The 23,217-nt window shown below is 53.0% G+C and overlaps 3 protein-coding genes across 5 annotated transcripts in view; 1 reads left to right on the forward strand and 2 right to left on the reverse strand.

Annotated features, from left to right (window-relative positions):
- Positions 1–219: 219 nt before the first annotated feature.
- Positions 220–2,100, reverse strand: LOC135968658 (uncharacterized). The gene is made up of 3 exons (XM_074024724.1): positions 2,063–2,100; positions 987–1,809; positions 220–516 (listed from the first exon to the last, which is right to left on the reverse strand). Exons 1-3 carry the CDS (start codon positions 2,098–2,100, stop codon positions 463–465), a joined length of 915 nt encoding a protein of 304 aa, XP_073880825.1. The 3' UTR covers positions 220–462.
- On the forward strand, positions 1,254–10,227 carry CEBPG (CCAAT enhancer binding protein gamma). Its single transcript, XM_005588769.4, has 2 exons — positions 1,254–1,420; positions 6,669–10,227. Exon 2 carries the CDS (start codon positions 6,765–6,767, stop codon positions 7,215–7,217), a length of 453 nt encoding a protein of 150 aa, XP_005588826.1. The 5' UTR covers positions 1,254–1,420; positions 6,669–6,764; the 3' UTR covers positions 7,218–10,227.
- A 3,484-nt stretch (positions 10,228–13,711) lies between these two features.
- Positions 13,712–23,217, reverse strand: part of PEPD (peptidase D) — a 136,245-nt gene continuing 126,739 nt past the window's right edge. For all 3 annotated transcript variants that reach the window (XM_045380628.2, XM_045380630.2, XM_074023081.1), the window contains 3 exons: positions 17,984–18,168; positions 14,624–14,815; positions 13,712–14,242 (listed from right to left, as the gene is read on the reverse strand). In XM_045380628.2, the coding sequence (XP_045236563.2) occupies positions 14,105–14,242; positions 14,624–14,815; positions 17,984–18,168 (515 nt within the window). In that variant the 3' untranslated portion in view covers positions 13,712–14,104. The remainder of the gene's footprint in view (positions 14,243–14,623; positions 14,816–17,983; positions 18,169–23,217) is intronic.

Genomic DNA, 23,217 nt, shown 5'->3' on the forward strand with positions numbered 1-23,217 from the left:
GGCACAAGCCATTCTCCCATCTCAGTCTCCAGAGTAGCTGGGACCACAGGCACAGCGCCACCACACCCGGCTAATCTTTGGTATTTTTGGTAGAGACAGGGTTTTTCCATGTTGCTCAAGCTGGTCTCTAATTCCTGACCTGAAGTGATCCAACTGCTTCCGCCTCTCAAAGTGCTGGGATTACAGGCCTGAGCCACCGCATCTAGCCCATTGTTCACGTTTGTGACCCCTTTTAATTTTTATTTATTGCTTTATCATCTTACTGATTCCTCGAAACAATCTTACGGGGCGAGCCGGTTCCATGGGCGCTGAAGAAACATTTCCTCTTTCAAAGCCTCAATTTTTTGAACGATACGCATTGCTAAAGAGGAAGCAATCAAACCTATCAGGCGAGCTCTGCCCTCCGCCCAGCGAGCTGCTGCTTCCTGGTGTTAAAACGCTTTCGGGTCCTCCTGGCGAGTTTTAAGTCACACTGGATCGCTGCTCATTTTCAGAGAGCACCTCGCACCCATTCACCTGGAAGGCACCCAAGGGGAATCGATTTAGGAAATTCACTTCATGTCACCCTAACAACAAAGCACAGCCTGCAGCTTTCACCCATGTGACATCAATGCTAATCCTATGTGCGAAACATTTGGGTTCATTCGATTTTTAAAAAATTAGTAACAGAGATGGGGTCTCGCCATGTTGTCCAGGCTGCTCTCCACCGCCTGGGCTCAAGCCGTTCTCCCGCCTCGGCCTCCCTCCGCGCTGAGATTACAGGCGGGAGCCACCGCGTCAGCCTCCTCTCGTTTTTCGGCGACAGGGCCAGCCCGCCTGCGGGGAGTTCCGTTCGGAGAAACTCTGTGAGGGACGCCGCGGGGGCTCCCAGGGGACGCGGCGAAATCAAAACAGTCACCGGTGGTTCACAAAACTACCTCAGGAAATGCTTCCAAAGGCAGGTCTGGCCTTCACAAGGCGACGGCTCTTCAGCCTCCGACACGAACCTGAGTAGTCCACAGCACTGGGCCGCAGCCAGCCCGGGCAAGCCGCCGAGCGACCGCGGACGCCGTAGCGAGCAGCCGCCTGCTCCCGCCACACCCGCCGAGCCAGCCGCGCGGAATCCACGCCCCCGCCGTGTGCCCGCCTCCCTCCTCTATCCGGCCCACGATTGGTCGGGTGGGGTGCCCGTCGCGAGAGAAGGCGGTGCCTCCCGCAGGCCGGCGCTCCCATTGGTCAGGATGGCGGCGACGGCGCGCGCGACCCGGCGACGAGGGGAAGCCGGTGGCCGCGGCTGCGGAACGGGCGGAGGCTGCCGGTTTCGTAACCGTCGCTCCTCCTCGCTGACTCGCGGGCTGTGAGGCCTGGGTCGGCTCGGGCCGCACCGCGCGGGGCCGCTCGGAGTGGAGGCCGCCTGGGGGCAGGCGGGCTGGAGGAGCAGGTAAAGAGGCCGCGGCGGGCGCCCTGAGATCGGGGAGGAGGAGGCCGCGGCGGTGCCGGCCGCTCGCCTGGGCGCGGGCCCGGCTCGGGGAAACCCAGCCCCGGCCCCAGAAGGCTGGCTGGCTCGGGAAGGCCCCGCGAGGCTGGAGGCGCGGGCGGCGGCGCCGCGCGGCGTCTGATGCAACCTGCCGGCAACACCCGGCGGCGGGGACGCTGAGCTCATTCCTGGCCGCGGCCCAGCGCCGCGGCGCCGCCCGTCGACCCCCGCGCTGCCCGGGGCGCCCCTCGCGGCTGGCCGAGAGCGCGCGAACGGCCGGGGAATGCCCCCTGCGGAGCCCGGCCCCCTCTCGGTGAGACGGGCGGTGTGACCGGCCAGGCTTGCATTGGCCCCTGGGGATGAAGGGTGTTCCCAGAATAGCAGAAGGTGGACCGAATCGAGCTTTAGAATCCTGCTCTTCTAGAAGGGCTCAGCTTGCGGTGATCGAAAATCTGTTCAGAAGTTCAAAGACTGATCAATAAAATAGGGAAAGCAACTAGTTTTTAAATGCATGACTTCGCAGAGATAATATTTTGCTTTGTGGAGCTGTTTGAATGTCCTGCACTTTACTGTTGAACGTAGTTTAGAAGAACACGCAACACCCACGGGTCAAATAGAGAAGAAATGAAGCACTTCGCGGGCATGGTTGGAGGGAGCGGAGCAGGGCAAACAGCCAGCAGAGGTGTCCAGATGCGGAGGATGGAAATACATGTGTGTAGGGGAGGAGAGTCTGTTTTCCAGGGCACCTGGTGTGTTGCTTCTCTTCCCTAGGTTTACTGTTTGGTTTTCCCCTTGTTTGAGGTTTATACTGTAATCTGGCATCCTGAAATGTATAAGATTTAGAAAGGTCTCAGTGTTGATGGGTGACACCAAAATTGGTAGTTGTGTCAAAATTGACTGCCTGTATGAATAGGTTGTCACTTAAGGCAGACTTCTCCCATAGATGTGTGACTCGCCGAGAAAATTTTAAAAGAAAATCCTGTAAGGGCTTGCTTTACGAAGACATTCTACATCTAGAAGCTCTTGATGTTTAAGATGTGATCATCTGTTAGCCCTTGAGTAGTATTTGGGATAAGCCGTTCATAAGGTCAGTTCTGCTTCTGGAAAAAGTTGCTGTAAACAAGGCTTAAATAATTACAGGGTACCCAGGAGCTGAAGCATATTTCAGCTTCTTGATTCCTGCTTCTGGTGGGCACACTTGGCTGGTTCAGTTATTTTTAATACCTGCTTTAAAAAAAGTAGGGGGAAACAAAACATTGAGAATATCCTTTAAATTCTCAAGAGCACATCATGTCTGTCCGCAAGGCTGGCTGATCTTGGAGAGATGGTTTCATCTCTGGGAAATTAAACACTATGTGCTGAGCCCCTGGTAAAGACAAATAGGACCTCATGGGGCTGAATTTGGTCTTATAGTCTAAGATTGCCTCACTTGGTCACAGTAATGGTAAGTACAGGTAGCTACGATTCCAGGTGTATTGTGCATTCTTGGGAGGGCTGGTTCCATGGGTGGTTGTATTGATAGGTACACTGGCCTCCTGCGTTTGTGGCTTTCTAGCTCTATCAGTAAAAAAAGAAAAAAATGAGCATGAGCTCCTAATGGTTGTTTATTTACAGTCTATTTGTTTTGTGTGTTGTAAATCACTTCAAAAGGATTGGGTTAGAAAGATGATGTTGATGTTCTTCTCATGCCCCAGTGACCCACTTCTGTACTCCCAGAAAGGGGACGTCCCCTCCCTCATGGACCCTGCAGTAGATGCATGTGAAGATCCGCAGGGAGACACGACGCGGCTGGAGTTGACAGACCTAGGGAACAGATCTTCCCAGATGCCCAAAGAAAAGAGAAAGCACAGACCATTTAGGATACAGATAGTGGTTTAGTACTGTCAAGATGTGGTGTGAGGGAGGAGAGAGGGTCAGGACCTTGGATTTGATCCTGTAGACTGGAGCCAGAGATGAATTTTCAGCAGGAGAGTGACTCACTCAGGTTTGAGTGTTCATTGCTCTGGAGACAGAGGTTGGAGGAAGCAGGCTAGACCAGAGACCAGTGTCCCTGAGAGATGATAGTGACCTGAGGTGAGTTCGATGGGATTGGGATGGAGAGGAAGGGTAGATGGGAAGTTTTTTTGTTTTAGGTGGAATTGTCAAATCCCAAAGACTAAATAGAGTTAGGACCAAGGAGAAACATCTATGACTGTTTTGAAATGTTGACCTTCATTGAGGAAACTGAGTGAAAAATTTATTTTGGTGGGCAAGGGGAGGAATATTGGATTCTAGGTGTGTGGAGAAAAGGGACAAAAGCATTGGGAAAATTCTTAGTAGGTTTATTTCCCCAGGTGAAACTTCAGAAAAATTTGATTTTGTTTTACTCATTCTAACATTGTGTGCGCTTTCAGTGTGACTGACATGAACGAACATTACTTGAATTAAGTTTGAATTGAAACAAAGCCTATTATCCAGTTAGTCCACCATTCTCAGTATTCATTGGGAATCAACAGCAGAGACCCTCAGACTTCAGTGTCATCAAAGTTACTTGGAAGTCTCCTTATGAAAAGATTGCTCAGCCCTGTTCTTAGAACTCCGATTCTAAGTCTGGGGCAGCCTGAGAAGTTACATTTCTAAAGAGTTCCTGGATGATGATGATGCTGGTCCAGGGACCACACTTTGAGAGCCACTGCTCTTCAGCGTTCCTGCTGTTTCCTACTTGAGTGATTCACATGGAAGGAAGCCAGGCGCCACCCTGCTTCCTGTAGGCTGAACTTTGGAATAGTGTTTGTCCACAGAGGAGCTGGACTTGAATTTAGGACTCAATGTCCAGCTTTGAAATAAACACTTTTTGCCTGTTGTAGCTGTTCAGTAAATGTGTGTGGAAGGAACAAAGCATAAATGAGAGTGGCCTTTTCTGTGTAAAACCTCTTAGCTCTTTGATCCCCTTTTACTTGGTTAATTTTCTCTTCACTTTAAGAGCTATTTATATGGTTTAAGAACTTTTTAAACAAAACAGTCTCGGAGTTATTTTGATTATCTCCAAGTTTCTCTTTCTTACATTTTCACCAGCTTGTAGGTTCAGTGAATACTCTTTTCACGCCAAAGGGCTTACCTTTAAAACCTCGCCTACCACACACGTTCAGCCTAGTACCTTGCAAGATGAGTCAGGCAGAGGTGAAAGAGCCCTTCCCTGTTCCTGTATCTTTGGATATGGAAACAGGCATGAACGTCGCTGAACTTGGACCCTGTAGTGAATAAGAGCTGTTAGTGACTGAAGGTCGTGGTGTGTTGTCTGTAGAAAAGTGTCTTACTATTCCACATCCCTCATTTACATATGGGGAATAGACGCCCACGGAAGAAAAGAGATTTACCCATACTAAAATAGGGGGAGCCATAGCCAAGACAAGAACTGGCCTGGTCACCGGTCTCTACCGTTTTGGATCGTTGCTATCTCTGAGCATGGCCACATTGACTGTAGAGAGCTTTAAGGGCTAAAAATATAATTGGTATATAAAAAAGTAGAGAAATAAGGTGAACATGATTATGATTGTTAAGACAGTCTCAGGAGAGGTGTTAACCAAGTTCTTAATAATTGAGTCAAGCACTTCTACTCACTTGACACCAGATAGATAAGCAATAATAATGTTAGGTGGCACTAAGCATGGCTCAGATTAATACTGAACAGCCACTTTTCTACTGAAAGGAAAATGAGGCAACCTAATAAGGACCAAAGGAAACTGTGAACTGTCTGTTACTGAAGATAGGCTTGGAGTGGATAGCCTTCATCATTTGGAGGGACGCTTTCTGTCTTGCCTTAGTGCTGGAGTGAGAACAGATGACCTACTAGCTCAGGGCCAGCTGTGTGGCTTTGAAAACAATGGAAAGTAATGACACATGGACTTTTTAAAGCAAAGATGTTTTTTAAAAAGAGACCAATAAACTGTGTACAGAATTGCCTGGCTAAAGGTTTGGATGTAGCTACTGGTGTTGGCTAACTGAGCTTTCCCTCATTGTGGGATCACTGTATAAATCTGACTCCAGATTTTTTCCACTGATGTAATTTTAGCAGTTTTGTGAAAAGAGAACAGGATAGGTTTATGTTCCTAACACTGCTTTCTAAATGTCTAAGAGTGCCCTGACACCTTGGTGGACACCGTTCACTGAACTGAGTCAGTTGATGTTGAAGCGGCCTCCTGATGATAGGATAGTCACACTTTTACACTTCTTGGGGCAACTGTAGGGACTTGATTGGATTCAGAGTAATCCACATGTGACTGGTTTTTGAAACCGTGACTTCATTTCTGCAGGCAGCGGCACAGGGGTGCTTCAGAGCTGGTGCATCCTCCGAGCTCACACGAGCTCATTTGGTAGCGCGAAGTGGTCACAGGCACGGCAGCTGCTCAGCTCCTTTGTCCGGCCCGGGTCCCAGGACCTGCACTTCCTTGGATGCTTTATGAGGGCTTCTGGTTCTTTCCTTGTGGTTTCAGGTTGAGTGTGTTTTGATGTTTTATTAATTATGTCAAGAAACAAAAACACACTTTTTACAAGCCTGGTGGGATGGGGAGCAAATTGAGTGTCAGAGCTCCTAAATTCAAGAAACTAACTCAGTAAATTTTGTTAACTGTGGAATTATCGTTTGAGGTCATTAAAAAATAAAGCAAAAAACTATCTTTTCAAAATATCCCATAAAGAGAGCTCTGGGAGAGAACTCAAGTCCTCGATGACTCCCTCTCTGCATATTAGGACATGGAACCCCCAGAGGTGATAGCATGGTATTCCTCATGAGCACTGGAGACAGGGCACGCCACCCCAGCCTTCTGTTTTGACTTGAACCAACAATGGAAACTTCCCCCCTTTCATTGCAGGTGTCTCTCCTACCAAGGTCAGCTGCAGCTTCTCCCTGGCAGATTGTCAAGTGCTGTTAGTTCACATGCGCCACCTAATTAGTGGCAGTCTTTTATTTTCCTCCCATTTTTGATAACAATCGCAGAAGGGCAGTGCCCTCAGGGATCCAGGTGGGCTGAGTTTCGCCTGATGGTGCTTCTGTACTGACTTACCGTTCTAAGTGAAATGATTTAGACTTCAGAAACATTGCAACAGTTGGCAGTTGCTGTAGACTTTTCTCAGCAGAATCAATTAATGTTGGCCTGATGTTAGGTACATACAAGTTTAATCTCATTTGATCCTGTCGTTTCAAACATTTTAATGCAATTTATTTTTTAACTAGGTACATGTGAAGATTTTTTGGCAGCTTAGCGTGGAAACCATTGATCACCTTGCTCTCGTTTCTACCTGTTCTGTGTTGGCAAGGGAGAGTGCCCAAATGAGCAAGATATCGCAGCAAAACAGCACTCCAGGGGTGAACGGAATTAGTGTTATCCATACCCAGGCACATGCCAGCGGCTTACAGCAGGTTCCTCAGCTGGTGCCTGCTGGCCCTGGGGGAGGAGGCAAAGCCGTGGCTCCCAGCAAGCAGAGCAAAAAGAGCTCGCCCATGGATCGAAACAGCGATGAGTATCGGCAGCGCCGAGAGAGGAACAACATGGCTGTGAAAAAGAGCCGGCTGAAAAGCAAGCAGAAAGCACAAGACACGCTGCAGAGAGTCAATCAGCTCAAGGAAGAGAATGAACGGTTGGAAGCAAAAATCAAATTGCTGACCAAGGAATTAAGTGTACTCAAAGATTTGTTTCTTGAGCACGCGCACAACCTTGCAGACAACGTACAGTCCATTAGCACTGAAAATACGACAGCAGATGGCGACAGTGCAGGACAGTAGACCTCACCCTTTCCAGACTTCACAGCTTGTGGTTTGAACGTTAAAGGTGTGACCACCGACACCACTCATGTCAGTGGCTGAAAGTTGTCCTTTTCCATGATTCAAAGACCCATTGAAGGTTATTTTCTAGGATCAGCACTGAAGAGTTGATTAGCTAAAAATGTTAGCCTTGTAATTCGAATATCTGGTTTTAAATGATAGAGATTTTTGTGGGCGTCAAAATCCCCCAAATGTTAAGGTATATGGTAAAAAAAAAAAAGAACCATCTGGGATCCCGATGTTCTTAATAAATCCTGACTTCCCAAGAAGTGCTTCTTTTTTAAGTTGACAAAAGGAATGGGGAACTGGCAGGCCATGCAGAAGGTTCTTGGTATTAATGGGTAGACTGAATTGGATTAAGAAAAGTTGAATGCCAAATCTATTTGTGATTTTCTTCTGAATTATGTATTATAAATTCATAGAGCTATAGAAAGCAATGAGTGAGTAATTTGGAGTGATTTTATGTATGGCATAAACTTTGTTTTAACATAATTAGTACTGTTTTCCCCCAAAAGTACAAGTTTTTGAATAGTGATGTCAGGTTAAGTAAAGAAACCTCATCACATCTTATAGACATTGTGTGGCCAATTGGCTTAAAATATACAAATAACATTTAGGAAGCAAATAGATTAAACACGAAAATAAAACTAAAGCATAGGAATTATGTTTTTGGGATACCTTTGCGCTTAGATTGGCATTATTTTATTCTAAAAACCCAACTCAGTGGTGTAGAGAAACTTGTGTACCAGAATTTTAGTTTGTGCAGGTGCTAGTAAAGTAAGTGTTTTTTTGGATACAATTTTGACAGCCAAGTTAGTAAACAAAATGTCTTAACAGTTTGATGACACAACGTACTAATTAGGGTTTGGAATATTATTCAGAAGGTAGTTTCTCTTGTGTTCAAAATAGCTACCATGGGGCCATTATTTTTAAAATCAAAAATTTATTCTGAAGGCTCATTTTGGTATTTGATCTTAACCAAGTGACTGTTAGAGAAATGTATCAACTCCATGCCATCTCCCAAAATAATTGTCTAAGAAAACTTGAAAGTGTAAGGTTTTAACCTTTAATTTATTTCTCTTAAGTACGTCTTTTGATATTGTTTTTGTGACATTTCTTTTTCTGGTTAGTGGACTTTCCAGACTTTGTACCACTGCTTCTGTTTATTCATTTATATGCTTTTGTGTCCCATAAATTATTTTAGAAAATGCTGATAAAACTCAGGAGATTGACATTTTTGTTGAGATAAAAAATGACAGTTGCTAAAGTAGGGACTCTCTAGAGTCTGGCTTACGTCGGTGTTGGTAGTTTAGATTGTCTTTGTCAACGTTTTTTCTTTTTTTTGTTTTGTTTTGTTTTCTTTCTCTTTTTTTCTTAGCACACTTCTAGCTCAAATTTGTGTATTTTTTGTGTGCCTGGGCTGGAGATGAGAGACTGAGTCATAACTGATTTAAAAGTTTGTGTGACCAGGTATCTTATTTGAACATGGTCATTTTTGGCCACGTTGCTGTTTCATACTAGGACTTGGGATGATGTAGCCAGAATGAAACTCAAGTTGCATCCTCTGGTTGGTGGAAGAGTGCTGACCGCGCCGTTTCTTGGCAGAAGACATCATGGTGCCCAGGAACTCAGCAAAGCCATTATTAGAGTTCTGAGGCCCTTCTGAATGTAAAACAGGAGCCCAGGAGATGCTGTCCCAGGAGGGCTATTAACTCCCTATAGAGCCAGGAGACAGGAGGGGGGTTTCTAGGGTCCAACACCAGCTTACCTTGGGAGTATGGATCTACCCATGAAGGATGAGAGATGTTTTGAATAACTAGCCAGGACACACCACAGGATCCTCCTGGATCCTTAGCAGCTGATTGGTATTACATAATTAATTGGAGATGCATTAGGTCACTTGAATGTATAAGCACCTGTGGTAGGTGCTACAGACATTTCAGTCTCTGATTTACTAAAAAAAATCTTTGGGAATTCGATGCCCCCATGGAATTTATGGTTACGAGTTATGTGCATTGACTTAAGTATCTTGAAAAAGAAACTTGAGGGAAATCATCAGGGGTGTGGACTCAGTATTTCAAATCAGAACACAAGATTGGATCTTTTGGAAAAATGGGTTCAAGCTTTCCTGTTACCCATGGAAGTTTAAAGTTTAGCACAAGCAAGCAGTTAGGCAGAGAACAAAAATGTTAACCATTGTGTTCTCTGTCTTCCTGAAGTGGTTGGAAATTGTAATTTGATAGATTTATCAGTATAAAATTAGGGAAACCAAGTGTGGGGAATGAATCCATTTAGAGTTTTGGGAACTGTAAGGTGACTTCTGTAACTTTCGTTCTGTGTGTGACCTGTGAACCATTAGGATGTGATCTGCCCTTGTGGGCAGGTCCAGCAGTTTAGGAGTTAGGCTGTAGCGTAAGTTTCTAGCTGCATAAGATGAGTCTCCTGGGATAGGTGCGCTTTGGCTGGTTTTGGCCGCAAATGGTGAGATCAGAGCAGCTCTTCCTGCTGCTGGCCCCTGAAATCAGTTGTTGGGATGCCATTGCAGATACTAAGTAGTAAGATTTTAAACACCACCAGGTCTGAAATGCAGGTCATGAGTGTGAAATTCTCCAATTTACATAACAAGTAGAAGTATAGACAGTTTTTAACATTTGGTATTAAAGGAGAGGAAATTGTAGCAGCTTTTCACGTTTCCTAATCCCCATTAGAGGGCTTGAGACCTTGTATCTGAACAGCCCATTTCGCACTCAGTGCTTTTTGATGCCTTAGAAATAGGAGAATTGTTTTGTTTGACAAAAGTTGGGAAGGAAAAAGTCCGTTCTGCAGCTGTTAGATCTGCCTCTCAGGAAAAAGTACTAACTTGTTCTTTTTGTTCCTGGCTTTCATCAATTTGTGAAATTTCTCTATTTTTTTAAATATAATTTTATTTCTTTCAACAAATTTAAAATAAAAAACAACTTTGGAACAATGACTTGTCTTTCATTGTGGCTTTCTTTATATTAGATACCAAAAAGCAGTCCAGATGTTAAACAGCTGGGAAGCCCAGGCAGGCGCCTTGCCGTCTTTCCTGTTCCCACACTGGACGGCCGGGGGTAGGGGTGGGGAAAGTGGGGAGACAGGCAGAGGTATTTGCGTCCAAGTCTAGATCTCCCCGATTGCCCTTAGTGGATAGGAAAATAGTTTTCTCTGAACATGGGATACATCTTTAGTTACATTTTTAGTCACTTGGTCTAAACTAAAAATTATACCAGAATAGGGAAAGAAATAAGTGAATAAATGGGTTCCTGTTTAATCACCTAGTGTCTCAGAGCATGGTTCCCATTTAGGGAAGAAATTCTTGTTTCGAGGTAGATAAAGAGTATAAAGTAAGGCCGTTCCCCTATCTGGAGTTTTGTAGTACATGTGGACACCGTCTTCATTTACATCATGCCATAGAGTATAGAGATGAATTTGCTGATTTCATAGACATCGTTGAGTCCAGGGAGCTGATGTGAATTGAGTATTTCGAGGGAATGCCATTTAAATGCTTTTCTTCTATGATTCCTCAATTATTTTCATGTCTTGGGAAATAAATTTCTGCTTGCTGCATCTTAATAAAAAGTGGAGGTCAGGAATTATTTCTGTGGGAAGTGTGGCCCGTTTCACTTCTTTGAATTAGTTGTAATTTAGAATCCAATAACGTGTCTTAGGGAATTTTACCGAGCGATGACATCTTTGTGAGGGGGCCAGGTCTTTTTCTGACGAAAGCACTGTTACATCAGCTCATCCACTGCCTGTGCCTAGCCAGAGAGTTCATATGCGTTTTACAGTTTTACATACACTCAGAGAACACCATTGCCTAGGTGTTATTTTACTGTAATATCCCACTCCTCACAGAGCTCTAGGCCTGAAAGCTGTAGAGGCATCTAGAGAAATAGGGGTTATAGAATTGAACTTGGAAAAGGAATAAAGTTGTCAGTGAAACAGTCACGCGTTACTTTTTGCAGCCCAAACGCCACCTCTCATCCCTCCGTTTAAAGCAGCTGTTAGAACCAAATGCGCTTCCGCATCTCCACCTTTCACTTCCACCTTCTAAATGGAGCTCTTGTACCTGTCTGCTTCACCCACCCTGACTTCCCATGCAGAGCCATCCTCTTCTCTTGCCTGGACTTGGTGACTGGCTCCTCTTCAGTGTTACTGGATGGCAGTGTCACTGCCTGCTGTCCAGAACCATCTTGTTGCTCCCCGTTGCACACGGGGTGAGACCCAGTCTCCTTGTGGCGTGGTGTTTCCCCTCATCAACTTAATTTCCTTCCATCCTCCTGTGTCACGTTGCTTCGGCTCTAGGGCTTTTCCAAGCTCTTTTCTGCCCTTCCTGGGACAGCTCCTTCTGTCTGGAATGAAGCATCTCCCCTAACATTTCACTAACAAGCTACCTCCTCTGTCTCAGCCCCCTGGCTGTCTACGCTAAGCCTATAGTGTTGCTTGCTTCACAGCACTTTGCAGTGTTTGAAACAATATATTTGTTCATACTCGTTTGAGGTGAAGGCCTCTCAGGAGACTAGAGGCTTAGAAAGGAGGGGTCATGTTTGTATCCTGCACTGGCAGAGTAGATGCTCAATTATTTATTGAATGAATACCCAGACACAGTTTCAGAAGGGTTGTAGCACTATACAGCTTTCTGGAGGGGTCTCTAATGGATTTCTGAAGCCACACAAGTTTCTGCAGAGGTTAGAAGAGACAGTTAGGTACAGACACGGGGGTAGAGGAGATAGCTACTGCTGGCCCTCTAGACCTATGCTTCCAAAGAATGCCCTTTGAGACCGGTGGAGACTCACGCCTGTAATCGTAGCACTTTGGGAGGCCAAGGCAGGATTGCTTGAGGCCGGGAGTTCAAGACCAACTTGGCTAACATAGCAAAACCTTGTCTCTGTTTATTTAACATTTTTTTTTTTTTTTAAAGAGCACTCTTTGACCTAGTGACTCAGGAAGAACATGTGACCTCTCTGTTCCTAGTGACCTTCTGAAAAGTGTTTAGATAGAATTAGAGATTTCTCCTTGCTCCTTTTTGTTTGTTTTTTTTTTTTGAAGCGGAGTCCTGCTCTGTCGCCCAGGCTGGAGTGCAGTGGTGCGATCGTGGCTCACTGCAAGCTCCATCTCCCGGGTTCACACCATTCTCCTGCCTCAGCCTCCCGAGTAGCTGGGACTACAGGCGCCCGCCACCACGCCTGGCTAATTTTTTGTATTTTTTAGTAGAAACGGGGTTTCACCATGTTAGCCAGGATGGTCTCGATCTCCTGACCTCATGATCCGCCTACCTCGGCCTCCCAAAGTGCTGGGGTTACAGGCGTGAGCCACCGCGCTGGCCTTTGGTGACTTCTGAAAATGTCTGTCTCTTCAGCTACAGTTTTCCACCCCCTCATCCTCATGGTTTCATCTGTGGCATTTTTCTCACTTGTCATCCTTCACCTTGGCTTGGTAACGCCTGGATGGGAGCTCTGTGAGAACGCAAACCTGGAATGGTGTACAGAATTCTAGAAACCAGCTCCCCGGGTGGGCTGTTCTGTGGGACCCTGGGAGAACTGGAGAAGGTGAGGCAAGGACAGATACTTCAACAGGCATGGCTGGGCCCTGGCTAGTTTCCTGCCTGGTGGAGTTTAGTCAAGGACTACACTTAGGGAGGACAAACGGTCTTTGCAAATTCGCCGTGGCGCTGCCTTCGTTGGCAGTGTCTCTGACAGAGGCTGGCTTTGGCTAAGGTGTCCCACATGAAAAACAAATCAAGGACAAGAGATCCCTGCAAGTCTCCGGTTTTAAATATCTGCAGCTCAAGCGCTACGTAATTCTACCACCTTCAGAAATCCAGTTTGGAGGCAGTGACTGTATCAGAAAGACTTGTGTTAAATCAGTCCGCCCTTTAACTTGTGCGAAGGTGTGGCGCGGGGTGACTTGGCCAGTCTGACCCGAGTGCCTAGGATCTTCCCGCAGCGTTGCTTGCCCCACCTCAAACCTCAGGCTGCACTGGTACTGACAAGCTAAAACCACCTTGCCTGGGAGTACTGCGCACACTTGTCTGTTAGGAGCATCTGGCGGGCGCTTGTGAAATACACAATTTCTAGGCCATTGCCCCTCGAGATTGAGTCAGATGGTCTGAGGGGGTCCCAGGAATCTCTTACCAAATGCCCCAGTGGTTCTGATCCTGTTAGGCTTGGGAAACCTTATAGGAAGTGACAGGGTGACACCAGAGCCCCGAGTCCCAGGGGCTCAAAGCAGGCTCCTCAGGGAGGACTCTGCCCTTGTCCCACCAGGCCAGTTCAAGGCAGAAGCAGCCGTTAAAGGGCCTGTGCCGCCAGCACCCTTTTCCTGGAACCAACTTTTGACACTGACACCAGGTGAGCCATCTTTTCAGGGTGTATGGGGTCCCAAATGCTCGTCTGCAAAGGAATAAAGAATAAAGGGGAAGCCGTGCACAAAGGACCATTTTAGGAAATCTTTTATTGCAAATGTCATTCTGCATGTTGATTTTTGAGAGAAAGTATCAGAAATGCTTCTTTCCTGGGAAAAGGAATACAAATGACAGCAAGACACATTTTAGTTGCTACTAAAGAACAGCATTGTTTTCAATCATTTTAAATCACTCATTTAATAAGCAAGGTATAAAACAGATTAAAGGTGTGAGCTTGCAAAAGGGTAATTAAAAAAGTGTTTCCTCCCCAGGAAACAGCGCTGTTTGGTCTGATCAAATGCCGAAGCTGGGATCTGATTCTGGGTGCCGTCTCTCGCTACTGGAGTGCTGACCAGCAGGCTGCCCATCGCGAAAAGAGGTTGCAAAGCCAGGTCCCCGGGTGTGCTGGGATTTCTGGCTGGCTCTACTTGGGGCCGGAGAAGGGGGAAAAGGCCTTGTCACAGCCTGCCATGCATGCTTCAATCTCTTCCACGGTGCGGGGCACGCAGGTCAGCAGCTCCATGCCGCTGTCAGTCACCACGACGTCCTCCTCGATGCGGACCTGGGTCAAGCCGACAGACACACATTATCTCAGAGCAGCCTCATGTGCCAGGCTAGAGGGCGGGGCCCATTCCAGGCCCACCCCACCATGGGCTGGGAGCAGCTGACACTCCCTGGGAGAGAGAAGTGGCCGCCAGGCTCCTTCATGGAGCCATCTGCTCACGTCACCTGCTCACCCTGTCCTCGCCAGGTGGATGGGAGCCCCTGGACCAGGAAGGAGTTTTGCAGGATCTCCGTCTGTTCCTACTGAGGGGTGAGGCTCCATCTCGTGACAGACCACACGAAGGGGCAAGCTGAGCCCACCTCAAGGGAAGGCGTCACTAGGGCCCCTGTCTTGGTGGCAGATGTTCTGGGAGCAAGAATGGGGCCCATGGGCACTCACCCCACCGAAACCGCGAAAGCGCTGCAGGACCTCGCGGTTAAAGAAGCAGGCACGGGCCGGGTCCGCCAGGGCCTCGTCCAGGAGGTGGTCGATGAAGTAGATGCCTGGCTCCACGGTGAGCACCATGCCTGGCTGCAGGTACCGTGCAGTGCGCAGACTCCGCAGGCCGGGCTCGTCAATGCGCTCCGTGCCCTGTGGGGAACAGAGATGAGGGGCCCGATGAGCAGCTCCAGGGCTCGCCGTGGCCTCATCAGGAGAGATGGGCACGTGAGGGCTGGCACCAATTTCGTGGGCTCTCTTGACCATTGAGGTCCTCAGCCTAGGCTCACCCCTGCTGTGCCGGGCCGTGGGCACCCTGATAAGTCCTTCCACCCTGCACGTACCCCCGGATCTTGAGTGTCCCTGGCCACACTACCCTAGGGCTCGCTTGAGAAGCCCTGTGGCCGCCCATGGGCACACACCCAGTGCGAGATGCCCAGACAGGCCTGCGGGGCTTGCTGAGGGTTGGGCTGCCCTCAGCCGGGCCCTGCTCCTGGCCAGAGGAGTGGCAGATGCCAAACCGCTGAAGCCAAAAAAGCTCTTAAGGCAGCTATGAAGCCTCTTGGGGCCACAGCTTTCCTTCCAGGCAGCCCAAGTGGAAACTGGCCCCAGAAGTCGTGGTCCCGGCTCCCCCAGGCCGAGGCCTAGGTTTTCCGTGTGACTGTCCGGGGAGGACAGGTGCCGTCATCAGGGTGGGTCTGCCAGCCTTAGTGCGCCAGTGCACACGTGCCGTGTGCGCGTGGCTTGGCGGGTGTGGCTCCCAGAGGAGTGCTCTGGGCCTTACGGCAGGGCCCTGGGAAATAGCCCCCAGCCTTGGAGGACGCCTGAGGGACGGTGGTAGAGCCGCTCCCTGCAGGGACCCTGTCTGCACCCCACACTGCCCCATGCGCACCCAGCCTGGCCTTGTCCACTCACAGGCACAGCTGAGAGGAGCGGGTGCTCGGGGAATTACAGGAGAGCTCCTGCTCGCCCCAGGTCCCTGGGGCACCATCCGGCCGGTGGCCAGGGCCTCTGAGCCAGTGGGCACGAGTACGCTTTCTGGTCAGGGTCTGAGCCTGCCCTGCCGGGCTGCACTCCCTCCCCAGGAAGCCCAGCTGCTGGAGCGGGAGCTGTCATTTCTGACTGTTTGGGGGCCAAGAACATCAGACTCCAATTAGCAGTTCACGTAAGGTAACCAGAAACAGGCTGGCCTGGCCTCCACGCTGGGCATGGCCAGAGAGGCTGTGACTGATTCCACGGGGGGCAGGGAGAGCCACGCTGACCTGGAGAGAGCAGGCTGGGCAGGAGGCGATGAGGAGACACCAGAGCCTGGCTAGTGTGGCCCCAGCCCCACCACACTTGCCTCTTGGCTGCTGACCGGGAGCTGAGGCCAGAGGGCAGGGATGCCCCGTGGCTGAGGAACCGTATGGAGTGACATTCCCTCTGCGCAAGTGAGAGGTGCATGTGGACTCCGCTGAGGCCTGTCTCCTGCCCAGAAGCTGCTGGGGGTCCCAGGGTCTCTGCTCCAGGACCTTCTCGTCCCTGTCATTCAAAGCCTGCGCTAGGCACCCCCACCCCACCGCCGCCCATCCCTCTCCTTCATGCTACTCCTGAAGTGCCCGTCCCTGTCTCTCCACCCCACGGCGGTCGAAGCCAGGGGCCTGGGGGAAGCAAGGGCCTGTCAACGTCAGGTTTCCTTCCTCCCAGTCACCCCTCCATCCCCATGGGCCCACCCCTGACCGCTACACGGTTGGCGGGCAGGTTCGTTTCGCCAGGGAAACAAACTTTCCTCCCCTCTGAAATCTTGAGGTCCACGACTGAAATTGGGGGTGGGTAAAGATTAGAAGGGATCCCCGGCGGGCACAGGGGCAAGGCCTGCCTCAGCCCAGCGATGCAGTAGCCCCTTCAGGGTGCTGGCTCTAGGGGCCTGCCCAGGAGACCTACTGAGAACAGGGTGCGGGCGCGGTCATAAGAGAAGCGGAGGGGCTGGGCATGTGGGGAGGGCACGAGCCCCTGTGGTCCAGGAAGTGCAGCCTTCAGGGGTGGGGAGGGGTCCTGCCCTCACTGTGCCCATGCCCGCCTCTGGGCACAGGGCTTGACAAGGCCATAACTTTTACTGGGCTCCAAGCAGAGGAGCCCCAGATGTGTCTGCAGGCCTGAAATAAAACAAATGACTTTTATAGGAAAAGCCATATTTTTTCCACAATGTTTATCTGTCAGAAGAATAGACTCTGAGCACAAAGAGGTGCTTACTGGAAAAGATGAAAACAGTTTGCTGCCAATTTTTGCTGGTGGAAAAAAAGCGCTTTGGCGACTAATGAATAACGAACCTCAGCTAACAATGTCTGGAAGGCCCAGTTCTTGGCTCCCTGCGCACAATGGGATGAACAGACATTAGGAAATTAAAACTGATTTTGTTTCTCCAAATTTAACTGTTTACACTTGAGGAAAAAAATAATTGAATAATAATGCTTCTCTTAAGCAATTCCCCCCACCACCCCCACCCTGCCAAAAAATCATTCTTAGTGCTTTCAAAACACCCTACAGCCAAGAGGCCAGCCTTGTCTTGGCTAACCGGCTGGGGGGCCCCAGGGCGTGCACGATTGCACAATCAGCCCCCTGCATTGGGCAGCCGGCCAAGGGCAGGGACGGGCGCGCCCCGCCCGCCCAGCTGAGAGGCCGTAGCCACCTGCCCGGTTGGGCCTCCCCAAGCCTCACGTACCCGCCGAGTGGTCCTCTGAGGGCTGGGGCAGCCTTGTCTGGAGATGGCCCCCAGCCTCCCTTATCTGCCAAGGGTCCCCAGAATGCCTGGGGATGAGGAGGCTGCAGGGTCACAGGTGTGTGGTCCAGGGGCCTGGGAGGCAGAGGGCGAACCAGCAGCAGAGCAGGGCTGCTCTGGGCTTGTGAGGGGCCAGGGCGAGTCACCAGTGGGTGGAGCCTCATCAACTCCCCAAGTCTAAATGAAGCCAGAGGCGGCTGGACGTGAGGGGTGCCACGCAGTTCCATCACAAAGACCTGTCCTTGGCACCACTGTCCTGTGGGGCCCCATGCACCGTATCCTGACTGTGTGCCACCTTCTGGGCAGCTGACACCAGGGCCCAGAGTGCAGACAGCACCGCTTTTATGTCCAGGTCTGTGGAACGCTCATGGATGCATCCCTGCCTTGGCCAGGGCCCCGATCCCCTCCTCATGCCCTCCGTGTACCACATGGAGCCAGGGGGTCCATCCCTGCTATCCCAATACACCCCTGCTGCCTCCTAGAGTCCCACCCTGCCCCGGGGGCCAGGCTCAGCGGCAGCTGATGGGCAAGCCACTCTGCCTGCCATGTCCACACTGACTGACCTCTGGGTAGCCTCCCACGTCGTGCACATCAATGCCCAGGAAGTGGCCGAGCCCGTGAGGCATAAACACGGCCCCCAGGTGGGCCTGGACCATGGCGTCCACGCTGCCGCTCAGGATGCCCATGTGGGCCAGCTCCTCCAGGTGGATGCGGTCTGCCAGGCGGTGCATGTCGGGCCACCAGACACCTGCGGGCCAGAGGGAGCTGCCGTGAGCCACAGAGGTCAGCAGCCAACACCACAGGGCCGGGGGCCAGGAGACACGAAGCCCTCACACTGGCTGTGGTGGGAGGGCCTGAGGCGGGGGGTAAGGGACAAGGACTAGGGTGGCCCCCTGTGCTGAGCTTTCCCAGCTAAAGCTCTGGACTGCAGGACCCTTCTTGTGCCTCCATTCTCCCCCTAGGGCAGGTTCCTGTCACCTGTGGCCAGGGGCCCAGCCTGGGTCTACTTTGTAGCCCGTGGCGTGTCCACCCCGAACAGCCTGTGCTTCCGGGCCCAGGGGAACCCAGCCAAATCCCTGGGCACCAGGAGGAGAAATGCGCATGTCTCCCCAGTAGCAGACACTGGGAGACTCCGTGGGCCCTGGCCCTGAGCCTCAGGCCCAAACCCTGGCTCAGAGCTCTGATGGCGTTTTGCTGCTGTGGCATAGTGGGGAAGCCCGCGGCTGAAAAGAGGGGTCTCTGCACATCCCAGAATGGGGAAGAGTCACCCCCGGAGCTGCTGCAGGGAGCAAAGGTTTCTGGGGAGAAGGTGTGGCTGGCACGGCCCCAAGAGCTGGCTGGCAGGGGTCTGGGGCCCCGCCTGCCAACAGCAGCGGCACCATCTCCAGGGGAGCCCAGATGTCCAAGCCCCAGCTTCGAATCCAACTCATCTCTGCCGCATGTTAGTGGGGCGAAGGTCACCATGGAGAGAACTTCCTAAGCACAGAGCTTTGGGGGCCACACAGGCTCTGTGGGGCTCTGGAGCATGGCCCCTAGGAAGGATGCCCTTGGAGAGCCCCCCACGTAGAGTCTCAGCAGCCCAAGGGTGTGCCCGTCCCACCCCCGGACTCTGTGGAATCCCAGCATCAGCCTCTCCTCATGGCAGCTTCCACTGCTGGACTTGGCCTGAGCACCAGACAAGGACCCGAGGCAGGTGAGGCCTCCTGCCCTGACCCCATGGGGGCTGGGTTTGGGCAGGCCATGTTCTGGCAGAGGCTGGGGCCCCAGGACACTCTGGCCAGGTGCGTGGCAGGGGGCCCTGATCAATGCGCAGCTCACTGGCTGGAGAGGGCACCCGGCAATTCCCTGCGGCACCTCCTGGTGAGGTCCAGCCCCACCAGGCGGAGTGACCTTGGCTCCTAAGGGCCTCCCTGCCAGACCCTGCCTTGGCGCAGAGCCAGAGCCTGCCCTGCATGGCCCATCACTGCCGATCGCTGCTGTGGGAGGGGCCCAGGAGACCCTGAGCTGACGAGGGCTGGGCTGTGAGACGCAGGATTCTGAACCTCTGTGGCTGGCGGAGGGCAGATGATGGGTTCGGCTGGCGAACAGGGATGAAAGTCCACACTGGGACACAGGCCATCACCCCCGACACTCACTGGGCACAAGTCCCTCATGTTGGGACCCCTTTAGTGCCAGAGTTGGCCACCCTGGTGCTGGGTATCAGGCGGGCTGGGGGCACACGGCTTTGGGCAGGCAGTAGGGTGTTGCCTGCCATTCACAGCGCAGCGCCTCTGCCATGGCTGTGGCCTAAGGGTGGCAGGGGTGGAGACGCTCAGACCTGCCCCCACCCTCCACACAGAGCAGGGATCCTCCTCAGAGCCCAGCTCCCTGCCCCAGCCTCCAAGGGCCTGAGGTGGGGGCGGCCATCCTGGGGTCTGGGGTCTGGCAATGGAGGAGAGCCCAGGCAGGCCTGGGGCAACTCTGGCTGCCACTGCCCTGTGTCTGGGCAGCCCCGGGCGCACACACACCCCTGGCTGGCCCGGCCTGCACCCCTGGCTTTTCTGAAGGGCACAGCATCCCGGAAAAGGAGACCTGAGTAACTGGAGCCCACTTGGCTGCTCCCCCACCTCCGTGAGCCTCTGTCACCTGGGGGCTAGGGACAGCACCCCGGACACCATTCCTCCATCGTGCATGACCAGCCAGCCCCGGTTCCACACTTGATGTTCATTTGTTCCTCGGGTATGCGCCAAGCCTGCCCAGCCTCTGCTGCTGCTCTTCTGAGACCCCAGCCCGAACAATCCCGGCCCACCTTGCCCTTCCTCCCTGCTGCTGCATCCTCCAGAGACCAGGCCACCTTAAGGCACACAGGCCTTTTTACCTCAGGCCCTTTGCTGTGGCCTGTGCCAGGCCTTGGCCTGTGATGCCTCATCTGAGGGGTCTCTGCATAAAAGCTGTCCCCTCTCAGCGGAGACCTTCCTGCCTTGCTGTCCCAGGTCTGGGGATTTCTCCTCGCACCGTCCATCCAGCCTGCAGCAGTCCCCTGGACGGATCTGCTCGTTTGCTTCTCATGTCTCACTCCGAGGGTGGGGGTCTCCCGAGTACACCGCTGGGCCCGGCATAAAGTGAGTGCCCCTCAGGTCCCCCAACAGCCTGCAAAGCTGGCACGTGGTGCTGGGAGGCCTCCTGTGCGTGGCTCGTGCCCCAAGCCCAGCTCAACTGCTTCCTCTTGGACGGGCCCTTCTCTGGTCACCAAAGGGGAGCCCCGGGAAGTGCAGCCAGCCTTCCAACCAGGCTAACTTCAGTAGTGGGCTGTGTTCTTGGCCCAGCCTCCGCAGAGGGCGGGAATCAGGTATAAATCATGCTCCGCGGTGGCCCTTCCCGGGGGCAGGCCCGGCGCCGCCCGGACGTGCCGGCCCGGGGGTCCCCTCGGCGCCGCTGGTCTTCCTCGCCTGTGCACCCTCGGGGAAGGCCTTGCACACAACTCTCTTGGCCGGGAGCGGGGAGTTTCTGCCTGTGTGTGGTTAGGGTTGTGACAGTGATTCAACCTCCAGCAACTTGGCCCCAGCGTCTGGCCCGGATGGTGGTTACAACACCCATGGCCTGGGCGGGGGCCCCTGGAGTGTGTGAGGGTCACTGTCCTTGCACTAGGCTGGCGGGGTGGGCACCAACTTGAGGGCTTCCTTGCCGGCCCGGGGCCCTCTCAGGCTCCTCCCACCCTGGCAGCCTGGAGATACCGTCAAACTCTCTAGTCCAGGCTGGAAGGCACCCCCAGCCCCTAGCCAACCTATAGCCAGATGCCACACTGGGAATCACACAGCAGAAGCTGGGCAGCAGCTGCCCTGCATGCCCCAACGCCCAGCAAGCGCCAAACCTCATTCTGGCTTTCCAGAGCACCCCTGCACCTGCCCCACCCCTCCTGGAGTCTGCCCAGCTCCCTCCGCCGCTGCACAACCCTCGGATGCCTGGGCCATCTCTTTAGAATGAATGGGGCAAACAGCCCCATTTGAAGCCCAGGTTCTCAGCCTGGCCTGGTCTCCAGCCTCTCCCTCACCCACTCCTGGGAGGGGCGGCCGGACAAAGGCCATGGGTCCCAAGAACTGGCCCTCCCCACCTGCTGTTTCCTTAGCTGGGGCCACCTCCTCCGAGCCCCTTTTCCCAGATGTGCTCCTATTCCTCCTGTGGGCCTCTGTGTTGAGGCTCCTCCTCCAGGAAGCCCTATGTGATTGCCCCTTCCTGCGCTTTGAGAGTTCATGGCACACACAGCACAGCTGGGCCTGGTTATGACCTCTGGGCCTTGCAAGGGCGGTGCCCGTACCCTGCTGTCTGCCTGGCACGCAGCAGGTGCTTGGTAAACTCCTGGAACGAGGGGAGCCCCAGCCTCCCTCACGGCTCTCTTGCAGCCAGTGTTGTGCCCCATCTCCTGCTCCTCTGTGTACTCAGACCCTAGAACGGGCAGGGCAGCCTCTAGGTTAGCGTCCCATCATGGCCCAGTGAAATGGCAGGGCTCAGAGGAACAAGCCCCGCTGCTCCCGCTGCCCAGCCCCCAGGTGTGGCCAGAGTGGCCCCTGGGTGGTCTGAGTCCACTTGGTCTCCTCAGGCAGCACCCGCTCCTGCTGGGCCTAGGGCCCAGGCCAGCTCCTTGGAGCCTCAAAGCACCCATCACAGCCCCCAGGCCTCCTACCCGGAGTGTGACAGCCCCAGGGGCTCCAGGCCTGACCCAGCTACAAAGGCAGCGTCCTCAGAGCTGCTTCCAGACAAACAGCGCGCTTCATCTGTGGAACACGGCCCTCGGGATGGATGGGAGTGAGCCAGGCTCTGGGGGTGCAGGACAGCAGGCTCTGGCCGGGGTCCCAGGGCAGGCCCTGAGGGCTGGCTGAGCTGGCATGGGGCTGAGGACTTCCAGCTCACCCCACCCTGCATGGGATGTGGGTAGAACCCAGTCTGCTGCCAGAACCTCCGGGGACCCGCTCACCCCTGTGCGAGAGCGGGTGCTGTGTTGGCCCAGGCTGCTCCTTGAGTCTCCTGCCCCACACCCTGGCAGAGTGCCCCAAGGAGTAAGAAGAGGCCAGGGAACTGGCTCACCATTGTGGCCGGCAGGAGGGGTGGACATGGTGCCCACACTGAAGACAGCCCTCCCCGTCCTGGCGCCTGCCACAGAGGGTATCTGTGGCTGGGGTGGCACGTGGCTGCCATGCCTGTCTGCCTGAGCCCTGCACTCCATGCCGTCTCGGAGGATGAGGCCTGACCGGAAGTCTAGCGGCTGGGCCCCTGTCCCTGGCACTGGCTGGGAGGGAAGCAAAGTTGGCAGAGGTGCCCCTGACCACGGGGCCACAGGAGACATATGCCAGGTGGGCCGGGGCCGGTGCTGCTGGGTCCCTGCCAGCCACCTGGTCACCCCATGCCTCAGTGCCCCCTCTCGCCCTGTCAGGCCTGTTTTGGAGGTGGGGGCACTTCCTGCCACTTCTTTCCCCTCCTCTGACCTCACATCAGCAGCACCCCGTCAGTCACAAGTGGCCAGGACCCTGAGGGCAGGGACAGAGCCAGGAGTGGGGGACGAAACACAATCGTGGGCCACCATTGCTGTTCCAGGTTGATAAGAGCTGGGCCCCCAGTGACAGGGGCACAGGAGGCTCCTGGGTGAGCACGGGAAAGAGGAGAGGAAGGCGGGGAAGCCAAGGAGGGCAGGTGGGCGAGGAGGAGAGGGAGCTGGGTGGGGGCTGGGAGGCGAGGCTGCAGGAGGCTTACAGGTAGAGGGTGTGGGGCCCTCAGTGCTGGGGTCCTCTGGCGCTCCAGGGTGGCTGCAGGGACTGAGCCCATG

This window comes from Macaca fascicularis, chromosome 19, assembly GCF_037993035.2.
Source record: "Macaca fascicularis isolate 582-1 chromosome 19, T2T-MFA8v1.1".
Taxonomy (NCBI): Eukaryota; Metazoa; Chordata; class Mammalia; order Primates; family Cercopithecidae; genus Macaca; species Macaca fascicularis.

Excerpts from the sequence above, each read along its gene's own strand:
- CEBPG (XM_005588769.4), top strand. The coding sequence starts at position 6,765 with ATGAGCAAGATATCGCAGCAAAACAGCACTCCAGGGGTGAACGGAATT.
- LOC135968658 (XM_074024724.1), bottom strand. The coding sequence starts at position 2,100 with ATGCCCGCGAAGTGCTTCATTTCTTCTCTATTTGACCC. Across the intron at positions 1,810-2,062 it reads ATTTCTTCTCTATTTGACCC|GGGCCAATGCAAGCCTGGCC; the intron begins GTGGGTGTTGCG and ends CTTCATCCCCAG. Across the intron at positions 517-986 it reads CAGTGCTGTGGACTACTCAG|GTGAATGGGTGCGAGGTGCT; the intron begins GTTCGTGTCGGA and ends GGTGCCTTCCAG.